The sequence below is a fragment of the Plecotus auritus genome, assembly GCF_963455305.1.
Source record: "Plecotus auritus genome assembly, chromosome: 8".
Taxonomy (NCBI): Eukaryota; Metazoa; Chordata; class Mammalia; order Chiroptera; family Vespertilionidae; genus Plecotus; species Plecotus auritus.
Window position 1 is genome coordinate 63,932,167 of NC_137782.1, and position 14,594 is coordinate 63,946,760.

The window sequence follows — 14,594 nt, forward strand, 5'->3', positions numbered from 1 at the left end:
AGCAAAGGGGATCATGGGTCCAAGAGATCATGATGAGACAGGAGTCAGAGGCTGTGGGACTGAGTGGGCCCAAAGGGAGAGGGAGAGGCAGCTCCTAGGAGTCTGATTTGTCTGATAAAAGGAAGGCAGGAGCAGACGCTGGGTGGCTGGGGGCATCTCTGTGGAAATGTCCAGTAGGCAGAGGCTATCAGCTTGGGTGTTAGGAGACAGCTCTGGGTTGGTTATAAGATTGGGAGTCTTCAACATTTAGATGATGGTTGAAGCCACTGGAATGATTTGCACCCGAAAGCATGGAATCTAAAAGCTCCACAACCTTGCTTTTAAGAAACATAAATATTAACTGTAGCCCTGCTGCCATCTCTCTGTGAGTCCCTGAGACTGTGTCCTCTCTTCTTAAAACAAAGGGGTGGGACTGATTGCTACCACCCCCCTGCTACACACACCCACACCCACACACCTTCCAGCTCTAAATTCTTTTGCCCTATTATTTTACAGCAGTGAGGGATTGGGAAAGACAGGAGTAATGTCATTCTCCCATAGACAAAGTGTGTTAAGAGATTCAGTGACCTTGAGGTAATGCTGAGTCCTGCCACATTTGGCTTTGAGAGTTGCCTAAATACACCAGGTAGTTTAGAGACTCTAGGTGTTCCTGGGCCTAGATAACAGATGTGATCCTAAAACACAGCATGCAAATCAAACATGGGCACTCCCAGTTACACTTCAAGTGCAGGAGTTAGGAGGGTGGGACAGTGTTTGGAACACTAATGGAACCCCTTAGAAAGCCCCTCCCTGAAATAGAGTAATCTCCTAACTGTGTTGTAAATGAATCCATTTTCACATTAGGTCTTGAAAGTCCTGGAAAGGACCCCTGTCTCTGAAGTAAATTAGTACCCAGCTCTGTGTGAGGGCTACTATGAGCCACAGGAAAGTCCATGGCTTCATAAAGCAGGGGAAGGGGAGGTGAGAGAGAGGTCACTTGTCCTTTTAAAATTAATAAACATACATACATTTTAGAGTAGAAATAAAAAGTTTGCATAAATTCAATGAGATAGAACCCAACATGTCAAAGGAATTCTGGCTTGTGGTCAGGCAGTGGTCATCCTAGAATTCCAGGGCAAGCTCTGCACCCTCCTCTGCCTTTAACGCCCTGCAACAGCCCAGGGTCCAGGCACCTGATGGAGTAGTACACTGCCACCAGAAAGAAGATTCAACACAGGGAACCTCCTTGCTCTAGAATACTGGTCAGCAACTGCACAGTTGAAGGTTGGGGGGAGGGACTGACTACAGGGAGCATTTGGGAGGTGATGAAACTGTCCTGTATATTGTGTGGTCACTGCACTGCATATTAAAACAACAATGAGCCCGGATGGTGTGGCTTAGTTGGTTAGGTGTCATCCTGTGCACTGAAGAGTTGTCTGTGTGATTCCCGGTCAGGGCACATGCCTGGGCTGTGGGCTCTATCTCCGGTATGAGGCGTGCAGGAGACAGCTGATTCATGTTTCTCTCTTACATCAATGTTTCCGTCTTGCCCCTTTCCCTTTCTCTAAAAATCAATTAAAACACACACACACACACACACACACACACACACACTAGTATATATATACACCACAAATTACCATTTTATATTCACTAGATACACAAAACACTATAGTCTGATAATCTAAGTGTTGGTAAGGATGAGGAGCAACCTGAACTCATGCTCCTGGTAGAAGTTTCAATTCACAGGGCCACTTTAGAAAACAACGTGTCATTATCTAGTAAAGTTGAAGCTGCACATATTCTAGGACCTAGCAGTGTCAGACAAGAAATTCTTGTATGTACCTGTTCTCCTGGAGCCAAGTACAAGAACGTTTATAGCAGAAAACGGAAACAACCCATTCTCTCAGAAGAATGGAATACCGTGCAAGTCTCAGAACAGTAATAATGAATAGATCACAGCTATAGGCATCAATGTGGATAAATCTCATTATCATAACGTTGAGTGAATAAAAGCAAATTGCAGCAGTGAGAATCCATTTATATGAAAGTCAAAAACAATGTGAAACTAAAACTATCCTTTATTTAGAGACATATACATATATGGGAAACTATAAAGGAAATTAACCAACAAATCCAAGATGATCACCTGGTGGGTGAGGAGGGACACAAAGAATTTATAAAGATATGGCTGTTGTTCTATTTCTTACACTGGGTGGTTGGAGGGTAATACGGTGTTAGTTTTAATGCTGCTTTTTATACCTTGCACATATGCAATAATTATTCTTACTATGAATTCAATATTTAAATTTTTTAAATTTGAAAACATTATTCTTCCTCATTCAATACAATTTGACAAATGTTTATTGGGCACTGGATATCATGGAGCTACTGGGAATGAAAAACCAAAAGAAACATCATCCCTCATGTCATTTTGTTTTTTTTTATAAAAACAAAAAGATTTGAAAGAAAAAAAAAGGCCCAAGAGGAGTCTATTACCTTGATTTTGGCGCCCAGCATCTCGGCAGCATCCTTCTCCCGCCTCAGGTCCTCCATCTTCTTCTCCTTCTCTTTCAGCAGCTTCATCTTCTCCTCTGCAACCAAGCTGTGGTCCTCTACAATGGCCCGCTTCTCAATCTCCAGTTTTTCTTGCTGTTCCCGCCAATAATCATCCTTATCATCCCCTTCCTCCTCACCCTCTTCTCCCTCATCCTCCTCGTCTTCCCCACCCCCACCACTGCTACCACCTTCCCTCCGCTTCTCTCGCCTCTTTTTCCTGCCAATGGACCGTTTTTCTAGCTGAGCCTTGAGCCGAGCAATCTCTTCCTGAAATTCTCGAAGGAGGGCATCCTTAGGGTCCTCATTGACCCTTGGCTTGTTCTTAATGTTTTTGGCACGGTTGGCATATCTCAGAGTGGTCAGAGTTTCTTCTACATTGTAAGAGGCAGGCCCCACATTGGCCACCATCACAGTTTTAGCGTTGCCACCAAGAGAATCTTGTAGGAGCCTGGTAAGCTTTGAGTCCCGATATGGAATGTGAGTGCTTTTGCCATCCACCAGGGCAGAGATGACATTACCCAAGGCTGAAAGGGACAGGTTGATCTTGGTCGCTTCCTTCAGTCTTTCCCCTTGTGCACCGGTCTTGGCTTGCCGTTCACTGCCAGCAAGATCTACAAGGTTCAACTTCCCTACACGAATGTGGTTTTCTCCATCAAGGCCCACCTCACTGCACTCGATGGTGATGACAAAAATTGCATGAGAACGCGAACTGTGCTCATTCATGTTAGTAGCACCAACAGAACGGTTCTGGTTCCCCACATTCATCACGTGCTCTATTTCCTTCACGCTCTTGGTGACAAAGGAAGACAGGTCTTTCACATACACTCCAGTGTCAGGCCTCTCTTTGAGCTCAAGCCTTTTGGTCTGATCCTTTGAGAGCAAATCTCGGATCTCCTCCTGATAGATCTCTAAGTAAGAAGCCCTGACCAGGTACTGTTGATTTTGGGATCGAGAGATATGGGTGAAGATGTGATCAAATGAGTTAGGGATGACCCCTCTTTTTTCAGGGTCACCACGGACTCCTTCCATTGTGTAAGTTTTCCCAGTCCCTGTTTGTCCATAGGCAAAAATCGTCCCATTGAAACCCTGCAGAACGGAGTCCACAAGTGGTCGGAACGTCTCATCATAGAGTTCAAACTGCTTGGCATTCCAGTCATACACTGCATCAAAGGTGAAGGTCTTGGGCATTTCATGGGCCACTCCTCTGGGGTTCTTCACAGACACCTGCCCCAGCTTCACGTCCACATCTACCACCTTGTCATATGAAGCGGCCTTTTCCTTGCCATTCATGGGCCGACAGCGAACCACCACCCTGACTGACTCTGAGCTTTTTAACTTGGACATGATGAACTCTGACCAGGTCAACCCTGAAGGCTATGATGTCTCAGGATGCTAAGGTCCTAGAAAAAAAGCAAAAGTAAGTAAGGACAGGACAGTTGTCATAGAAGGCTGCCCAATAGCAACTGACACACCCATGTCACTTTCATCTTGCTAACCTTCTGATAGCTGCATTTCTTTTACTTAAAACATTTTTTTATTTATTTTTAATTTTTCAATACTAAAAGTAAACCGGCTAGGGCAGACAGCTACATTTAATAACGTTACTACACTATATATTTTCTCACAGGACCTTAACCAACTTCAGTGGAAAAAATAAAAACTCTAGTCCACCAATAGTGTTAACTGGCTTGCCCTCGCTTCAACCAATGTTTTATCTTATGTTACAGGTTGAGGCAGCTGGAAACCTTTTAAAAACCTGAGTAATCTTATATCCTGTTGAACTACTAAAACCTCTGCATAGAGTAATTTGGAACTATCTATCAAAATTTTAAATGTACATACCTTTGATTTAGCAGTTGTACTTCTAAGAATTTATCTTACAGATACAAGGATATCTGTTATGGCAGCAATAGATTGAACAACCTCAATTCTCATCAAGAGGGGGCTGATTAAATAAATTAAATATATTTCACATATGTAGTGGAATCCTATGTAGTTACTATAAAGAATGCGCTGATCTAAATGTAGTCCTACACTAAGATATGTTGTTAAGTGAAAAAAGTAGCTGAGGCCTAGCCCGTTTGGCTCAGTGGATAGAGCGTTGGCCTATGGTCTGAAAGGTTCTGAGTTCAATTCCAGTCAAGGGCACATGCCCGAGTTGTGGGCTCGATGCCCAAAAGGGGGCATGCAGGAAGCAGTCAATCAATGATACTCTCTCATCATTGATGTTTCTCTCTCTCTTTCCTTCTCCCTTCCTCTCTGAAATCAATAAAATATATTTTTTAAAAATAGGTAACTCACATAGTTCTTGATTCAAAAGACCCTTTGGTGACAGTTCCCTCTACGCCACCTGTTCTCCAGCCACCTAGTTCCCTTCCCACAGGGCAAGTGTTATTAAATTTTAATCTTCCTGAACTAGCTAATGTATAACAAGCAAGTAGGTATTAATATATACTTACCCTCTCCCTTTGTACACAAGCATAGTATGTTATACACAGTGTCCTGCATCTTCTTTTTCTCACTAAACCATGTATCTTGGAGTTTGTTACATCAGGAAATATAGAGCTGTCTCATTCTTTATGAAAGCAGCTACATATCCCACTGTATGGAAGCATCATAATTTATTTAACCACTACCCTAGCACTTAAGCTATATATGATTTTTACTATGAAAAACCTAGGACCACATCCTTTCATGTGTGGGAAAGTATACCTGCAAGGATAAATGTCGAGAAGTGCAATTCCTGGATCACAGGACATACACATTTGTAATTTCAATAGCTACTTAGAGCAGTGAAAACAATATACTTTTTATTTGTGAGAATGACCTATTCTCTGCTAACTAAAGGGCTGGAGAATGTGAAGCAGTGACGGGCCACTCTAGGCATATATGCTGAAGTTTAATAAACATAAAAAGTCAATGTCTCCCATTGGTCTTTCATTAAAAAAAATAATTCTGCCCTAGCTGGTTTGGCTCAATGGATAGAGCACCGGCCTGTGTTCTGAAGGGTCCCAGGTTCGATTCCGGTCAAGGGCATGTACCTTGGTTGCAGGGTCGATCCCCGGACCTGGTTGGGGGCCCATGCAGGAGGCAACCAATCAATGTCTCTCTCTCACACCTATGTTTCTCTCTCTCTGTCTCTCCCCCTCCCTTCTCTCTCTAAAAATCAATGGAAAAATACCATCAGGTGAAGATTAACAAAAAACAACAAACAAAAAACCTATTCTGCTGCTAAGCATATGGAAACATAAAAAGTTATTCCCGTACTTCTTCTAGTTGCTACATGTAATAAAATTATGTTGTCTAGCATGAAGAACTGAAGGCTTCTATTTTTTTTAATATATTTTTTTATTTTTTACAGAGAGGGAGAGGGATAGTTAGAAATATCAATGACAGAGAAACATCGATGAGCTGCCTCCTGCACACCCCCTACTGCGGATGTACCCGCAACCAAGGTACATGCCCTTGACCGGAATCAAACCTGGGGCCCTTGAATCCACAGGCCGACGCTCTATCCACTGAGCCAAACGGGTCAGGGCGAACCAAAGACTTCTTACCCTCCCTGAACCCCTTTGCTGTAAAATATGCACAACAGGAATCACTGTCCTTCCTTTAAATGATTGTGACACTGCCCTAGCTAGTTTGGCTCAGTGGACAGAGCATCGGCCTGTGGACTAAAGGGTCCCGGTTCAATTCGGGTTAAGGGCATGTACTTTGGTTGCAGGCTCAGTCCCTGGGCGTGTGCGAAGGCAACCAATCGACGTGTCTCTCTTACTTCGATGTTTCTCTCTCTGTCTCTCTCCCTTCTACTCTCTCTAAAAAAAAAAAATAAGCCGAAACCGGTTTGGCTCAGTGGATAGAGCGTTGGCCTGCGGACTGAAGGGTCCCGGGTTCGGTTCCGGTCAGGGGCATGTACCTTGGTTGCGGGCACGTCCTCAGTGGGAGGTGTGCAGGAGGCAGCTGATCAATGTTTCTAGCTCTCTATCCCTCTCCCTTCCTCTCTGTGAAATATCAATAAAATATATTTTTTAAAAAATAAATAAATAAATAAATAAATAAAATAAAAAAAATAATTGTGAGACTAATAGACACTTAGAAAGACAGAAATGCTTTGTGAACTAACATAAAGCTGGATTAAAAAATAATTAATACAGATTCATCCAAATGCCCCGTCAAAGGGTCATTCCAGAGATTACCAGTCAGCCCTAATTTTAGGCATTAAACATCATTACACTAACATTTTCTCTTCTTCCACTGGGAATAATCATCCTAAAAAAATAAATTAGATTAAACTGAGATCCAAATATCTAACCAATGTTCAATTAGAAGTAAATCTCAAATCATTTTTGTTTTTTGTTAATCCTCACCAGAGAATATTTTTTGTTAATTTTTTTTTTTTAACAGAGAGTGGAAGGGAAGGAAGGAGAGGGAGAGAAACATTTATGTGAGAGAGACATATCAATTGGCTGCCTCCCGCACGTGCCCGGACTAGGGCCAGGGATACAACCTGCAACCCAGGTATGTGCCCTTGACTGGGAATCAAACCCTCGACCCTTTGGTGCATAGGCAGACATGGCGCTCTAACCACTGAGACACACCAGCCAGGGCAAGCCACCCCCTCTTTTTTTTAATCCTCATCCCAGGACATGCAGGGAGGGAGAGACAGAGGGAGGAAGGGAGGGAGGAAGGGAGGGAGGGAGGGAGGGAGGGAGGGAGGGAGGGAGGGAGGGAGGAAGGGAGGGAGAGAGGGAGGGAGGGAAACATCAATGATTGGTTGCCTTCTGTACGTGCCCCAACCGGAGATCAAACCTGCAAACCAGTAAGTGCCCTGACCAATAAGCGAACCAGCAACATTTTGGTGCACGTGGTGACACTCATCAACTGAGCCACCCCAACTGAGCAAATCTCAAGCCGTTTAAAGAAAACTATGTAACAGCAGAACAATTTACCATAGCTAAGATCTGGAAACAGCGCAAGTGCCAAGTAGATGGGTAGATAAAAAAGCTGTGGTACATTTATACCACGGAATACTATGCAGCAGTAAAAAAGAAGAATCTCTTACAGTTTGAGACAGCATGGAGGGACCTGGAGAGTATCATGCTAAGTGAAATAAATCAGTCAGAGAAAGACAAGTATCAAATGATCTCACTCATATGTGGAATCTAAGTAACAAAATAAAATGATGAATGGAGTGGATCCAGAGACATAGAAGCATGGAACAGGGTGCAGAATATTGGAGGGAAGGCAGGGGAGGGTGGGTGGGCAGAAGGTAACCAACCAAAAACCTTGTATGCAAATATGCATAACCCATGGACACCGGCAATAGGGTGGTAAAGGCCTGGGGCAGGGCGGGGGGCTGGGGGGGAACATATGTGATACTTTCAACAATAAAGAATTAGAAAAAAGCCCTAACCGGTGTGGCTCTGTGGATAGAGCGTTGGCCTGCGGACTGAAGGGTCCCGGGTTCGATTCCGGTCAAGGGCATGTACCTTGGTTGCGGGCACATACCCAGTGGGGAGTGTGCAGGAGGCAGCTGATCGATGTTTCTCTCTCATCGATGTTTCTAACTCTCTATCTCTCTCCCTTCCTTCCTCTCTGTAAAAAATCAATAAAATATATTTAAAAAAAAAAGAATTAGAAAAAAGAAAATAAAGCACATTGAAAAATATTACAAAAAAGAAAGAAAACTGTAACTTGGTTGCGGGCACATTCCCAGTGGGAGGTGTGCAAGAGGCAGCTGATCGATGTTTCTCTCTCATCGATGTTTCTGACTATCTATCCCTCTTCCTTCCTCTCTGTAAAAAAATCAATAAAATATATTAAAAAAAAAAAAAAAAACTATGTAAAAGGCAGCCCTTTCATTCATCATCTTCTAGATGCTATTAAAATTTTGCCAGATGAGAAGGAACCAGATGTTAGAATGGCCAGACTGTTTACTGCGTCTCCTTTTCTTTTCCAGGGAATGGCCCCCAGATTACAGCTGTGGCTGATCCCTTGCCTGTCTCTCCCTCCATTTTAACAAAATGTCTAGGTGCCAAGCTCAAACCCCAGGCCCTTAAGCCTCCTTTGGGGAGGTCTCTGCTGCAGTGCGTGGGACAGTTCGACAGAATCCAGACTTGAAGGAGTAAGAGAAATGTAACGGGGTAGATGGGGAATGGGTCAATGAAGATGACCCATTCTTCTGCATTATATACCTCTGAAGAGGCAGGGCTATCCAGCTTTTACCTATCAAAACAATGTATCCCCAAGACTGTAAAAAAAAAAAAAAAAAAAAAAAAGCCTGCAGCAGGCTGAATGATGTTCAGCTGCTTATATATTTTTAAGCTCTCCAAAACAATAAAAAACAAAGGCATGATAATGACCTACAATAATCTTAAAAATCTCTTAAAAAGAAGGAACTCCCAAAGCCCCAGTCCCCTTAATTAAATCTCAACTCAGAACACAGAACACCATTTCTTTTCTGAGCTCAATGAGCTCAACTGAACTAGTCATGTTTTATTGATGTATTATTTCAGGAAGATGGACTAATTTAATTTCCTGTCACTAGGGCTTAAAATCCTGCTCTGGATCCACCTCAAGGAAGAGGGTTTTCTTGGAAGAATGCCCTGATACTCTTTCTTTACTTTATTACCTTCCTTATTCTTCTTCTAGCCACTCTAATTACAGTGATAAATCTTTAAAGGAACTCACAGAATTGCCAGGAAAGACGGAATCACAGGTCAGCAGCTAATCACCTTCATCCTAAATACTTTTTCTGCTAGAACTTGTCAATCTGATGTTAACAAGTACTGTTTTAAATGGCTACTGCATGTGAAAATTTGCTAACTTCATCTCTTTTGTCCTCAGAGGAAATCAGTTACACATTTCTCAGGGCAGCCACATTATTCCAGACCATTCTCCAACTCTTTTCTGTTTAGATTCACACACCCTCACCTTTGGTAGTTCTCATGGAATCTGTCTTTTTTTTAAAATATATATTTTATTGATTTTTTTTAGAGAGAGGAAGGGAGAGGGATAGAGAGTTAGAAACATCGATGAGAGAGAAACATTGATCAGCTGCCTCCTGCCCACCCCATCCTGGGGATACGCCCGCAACCAAGGTACATGCCCTTAACCCAGGAATCGAACCCAGGACCCTTCAGTCCGCAGGCCAATGCTCTATCCACTCAGCCAAACCAGTCAGGGCCTCATGGAGTCTTACCTCAAATCCTAGAACTAGGTGTGGATTGATGTCTGAAAACTAATGGCTTCCTATAGATATCCTAGGCTTGAGGTCAACAACTGGTCACATTTTACCTGAAGCATTTTATTTGGCCCACCTCTAATTAAAATAGAGAAAAGAAAAAAACCTTTAGCAATTCCACTTTTACAGCTGTGTTTATCTTGATGAAAATCCTTTGCAAAGGCGCGTAAAGATGCTTTCTGAAGCACTGCTAAAATAGTAGAAAAACGGGAAGCAACCTAAGCATCCATTATAGGGGAATCAAAAAATAAAACATAGTATATTCATATACAGACAGGATACTATTCAGTAGTTAAAAAAAAATAAATTAAGAGCAGGGGTCAGTAAACTACAGCCCACAGGCCAAATCTGGCCCACAGCCCGTTATGTAAAGGAAGTTTTACTGTAACACAGCCATAACCCTTTATTTACCTATTATCTATAGCTGCATTAGCTATAAAACAGAATAACTGCGGAGTTGCAGCGGAGACAGTATGGCCCAAAAACCTAAAATACTTACTACCTGATCTTTTACAGAAAGTCTGCCAACACTGAATTAGTGATGGCAGGGTGGGGCAAAAGTAGGTTTACAATAGTGAGTATGCAAAACAGTTTATTTTTTTCTTTCTTTTAAAAAATATATTTTTATTGATTTCAGAAAGGAAAGGAGAGGGAGAAATAGAAACATCAATGATGAGAGAGAATCATTGATTGGCTGCCTCCTGCACACCCCTACTGGGGATCGAGCCTGTAACCTGGGCATATGCCCTTGACTGGAATTGAACCCGGGACCCTCCAGTCTGCAGGCCAGCACTCTATCCACTGAGCCAAATCAGCTAGGGGTGTTTATTCTTAAATTATTTATTAATTATTGTACTATTTTTCATTTGAACAACTGTAAACCTACTTTTGCCATACCCTGTATATTTTTACATCCTATATATAATAAAGAGGTAATATGCAAATTGACCATCATGCCCTCACACAAGATGGCCACCACAAGATGGCCGGCAGGGGAGGGCAGTTGGGGGTAATCAGGCCAGCAGGGGAGGGCAGTTAGGGGCAACCAGACCAGCAGGGGAGGGGAGTTGGGGGCAACCAGGCCAGCAGGGGAGGGCAGTTGGGGGTGACCAGGCCGGCAGGGGAGGGCATTTGGGGGTGACCAGGCCAGCAGGGGAAGGCAGTTGCGGGGGAACAGGCCTGCAAGGGAGGGCAGTTGGGGGCAACCAGGCCTGCAGGGGAGGGCAGTTGGGGCTGACCAGGCCTGCAGGGGAGGGCAGTTGGGGGGGACCAGGCCGGCAGGGGAGGGCAGTTGGGGGCAACCAGGCCTTCAGGGGAGAGCAGTTGGGGGCAATGGGGTCGGCGGGGAGCAGTTAGGCTTGATCAGGCTGGCAGGGGAGTGGTTAGGGGGTGATCAGGCTGGCAGGTAGGTGAGCAGTTGGGATCCAGCAGTCCCAGATTGGAGAGGGTGCAGGCTGGGCTGAGTGACAACCCCCACCCCCCAGTGCATGAATTTCGTGCACCGGGCCTCTAGTCTATATATAGATATATAAAAGACTAAGTGTCCAACCATCTGCTATGATGCACACTGACCACCAGGGGGCAAATGCTCAATGCAGGAGCTGCCATGATGTGCACAGAGTAACGGCACCGTGGACCAGGCACCCACAAAGCAACACTCGGCTTCCCCCAAGTGGGACACAGGCCCCACCATCACCCTGGAGTGACAGCCCACCAAATCACAGCTGACATGCCAAGACCCCATGGTGCAAAATGCAGCCCACAGCCCAGTCCAGCCCTGAAATGGTGGCTGTGGGCGCCAGGTAATAATGTCATGTAATAATGCCCAGCTCCCTCTCCCTAGTGATGACTAGCCTCCTTGCAGTTTCTTCAGCCCAGAAACATGACTTGCTTTATAGCCAGGTGCAAACATTTCACACTTTAACCAAATGTGTGTGAAGTGTTTTCCTGTGCCTCATCTTATTTGATCCTCACAGAAGTCCTGGAGTACGGAGATAGGACACTCGGTAGAATCCTATTTTCTTTTCATTCGTTGGAAAATGAAGATTTAGAAAGCTTAGAAACTTGACCCAACTGAAAAGAAGTAAGAAATGGTGGACCTTGAAAATGACTTCAGGTTTTCTCACTGCACAGAATATAGTCAAACACTGCTGCAGTTAAATATTTTACCCTTTGTTCTCCCCGAGTGATCTACAATAATAATCTGCTTCATGTTGATATTTACTGCTGTGTTGCTGACAATTACCTGAAAGAGAAGTTGGGGTGCTTCACTGGGCTGGAAAAGGTTTAGCTAAATCAGAAAGCAGGTCTAATTAAGCAAGTTTATTCTATATCTATAAAAGGCCAAGTTGACTCGCACATGTGCAATACATATAAAGCTCTTGATGGTGCCAATCACGTGTGTGTTTCGATCTGTCATTGTCACTCATGAATTTGGTTGACACTTCTATTATAGAGAAAGGGCGAATAGTGATATTAAAATATTTCTTCTAATTAATTTCCTTTCAATGTGCATGAATTTGTGCACCAGGCCTCTAGTGGATAAATAAACAAGTTGAGTAAAAGATGCAAGCTATCCTATATAATAAAAGCCTAATATGCTAAGTGTCCGGTCGTCCGGTCGACTGTTCAACCAATCAAAGCATACTATGCTAATGATATTCTAAGGCCGCTCAACTGCTCGCTATAACGTGCACTGACTACCAGGGCCAGACACTCCGACCAGTAGGTTAGCTTGCTGCTGGAGTCCAGCCAATCAGGACTGAGTGAGATGGGCTGGACACGCCCTGGAGCCCTCCCACGGTCCCTCTCCAACCCTGATTGTGCACTGGTGGGGTCCTTCGGCTTGGCCTGTGCCCTCTCGCAATCTGGGACCCCTCGGGGGATGTCAGAGAGCTGGTTTCGGCCTGATCCCACAGGCCACTCCCCTCGTGAGGGCAACAGTCGCAGGGCTCACACTGCTGCACTGGTGTGGGCGACAGGCGCAGTGGGGCTGGGATGAACGGGAGCGGCAAGTAGGAGCTGCAGGTGGTGTTGGACTGCGGGTTTCAGGCCGATCCCCACAGGCAGGCCACCCCGAGGGACCCCACCCATGCACAAATTTGTACACTGGGCCTCTAGTAGAGAAATAATTATGATTAAAAACATAAAACAACAACAAAAAAAGAAAAACATAAAACACTACTGTGTTCATGTCCATATAAGTAAAAAAATGGAATAGTAGGATATATAATGATTTATTATATTGGACAGGATGAAGTGTGGAGAATGGGATTAGAAATGGGAAGAATAGGAGAGAAACCAAGATGGCGGCATAGGTAAGTACCTAAACTGCTGCCACGCACAACAATTTCAAAACTACAACTAAAAGACAGAACGGACACCATCCAGAACCACAGGAAAGCTGGCTGAGTGAAAATTCTACAACTAGAAGGAAAGAGAAAAGTTCACAGAGAATTGGAGGTATGGCAAAGGGTCTTTGTGTGCGCAGAGAGGAAGGGTGGCTGAGAGCCTGGCTGACTTTCTCTGGCGGAAGGGGGAAGGAAGCCCCCGACCGCACTGAACCCCAGTTCTGACTGCACTGAACCCCAGTCCCGGGCGAAACCCCGTGGACCCAGGCTCATACAGGGGGAGTCTGGACTGTCAGGTAGAGAGAAAGGCACGCGGAGACTCGGAGACCCGGGGGAGACCTGGGGGAGCCCCGGCAGGCAGGGTTCTGGAGGCGCGCACACCAGTGTGCACAAAGGCTGCGGAGGTTGCCACAGGCTTTCCCTAGCAGAAGGGAGTCCGAAGCTCCTGACTGCACTGAGCCCCAGTTCTGACTGCACTGAACCCCAGTTCCAGGCGAGCCCCTGGGGACCCATGCTCTTGTGGGGGGAATCTGGACTCTCAGGCGGAGACTCGGGAGCCAGGGAAGGCAGAGGTCTGCAGGCGCGCACGCGCGCAAGGGCAAGGCTGACTGGAAGCCAAGACTGTCTGCTCCGCCCTGAGACTCCACCCCATCCAAGCTGAGCACAGAGGCTAATGCAATTTGGCAAGTCTAATCCTATAAGGCTGTCTCCAGCACCGAAATTCTCCCAACATAGACACAGCTGATCCTTACGGCCAACTGGCCTGGAGGTCAATTCCTCCCAGTGATACCAACAACAATCAAGACTTAACTACAACAAGGCTGTACACACAGTCCACAAAGGGGTGCACCAAGAGTGTCCACCTCAGGTTAACTAGAGAGGCCGACCCACTGGGCCATATAGGAAACCTAGCACACAAATCTACCCTACCAACTCAGGGAAGCAGTGAAAATGCGGCGTCAAAGAAACAGATCACAAACGAAAGAAATGGAGGAAAACAAACGACTGGATATAGAATTCAAAACCACGGTTATAAGGCTGTTCAAGAATATCCTAGAAAAGGCCGATAAATATAACGAGACCCTCGAAGATATGAAAAAGGACCAACTAGAAATTAAACATACACTGACTGAAATAAAAAATATTATACAGAGACCCAAGAGAGACTAGAGGAACACAAGAATCAAGTCAAAGAATTGAAATACAAAGAAGCAAAAAACAATCAACCGAAAAAGCAAAAAGAAAAAAAATCCAAAAAGTTGAAGAGAGTGTAAGAAGACTCTGGGACAACTTCAAGCGTACCAACATCAGAATTATGGGGGTGCCAGAAGAAGACAGAGAGCAAGATACTGAAAACCTATTTGAAGAAATAATGACAGAAAACTTCCCCCACCTGGTGAAAGAAATAGACTTACAAGTCCAGGAAGCTCACAGAACCCCAAACAAAAGGAATCCAAAGAGGA

The 14,594-nt window shown here is 44.6% G+C and overlaps 1 protein-coding gene across 1 annotated transcript in view; it reads right to left on the reverse strand.

The window, feature by feature from the left end:
* Positions 1-14,594, reverse strand: part of KIF3B (kinesin family member 3B) — a 47,175-nt gene that overhangs the window by 15,933 nt on the left and 16,648 nt on the right. The window contains exon 2 of the mRNA XM_080683013.1: positions 2,479-3,938. Coding sequence (XP_080539139.1) covers positions 2,479-3,882 — 1,404 coding nt within the window. The 5' untranslated portion in view covers positions 3,883-3,938. The remainder of the gene's footprint in view (positions 1-2,478; positions 3,939-14,594) is intronic.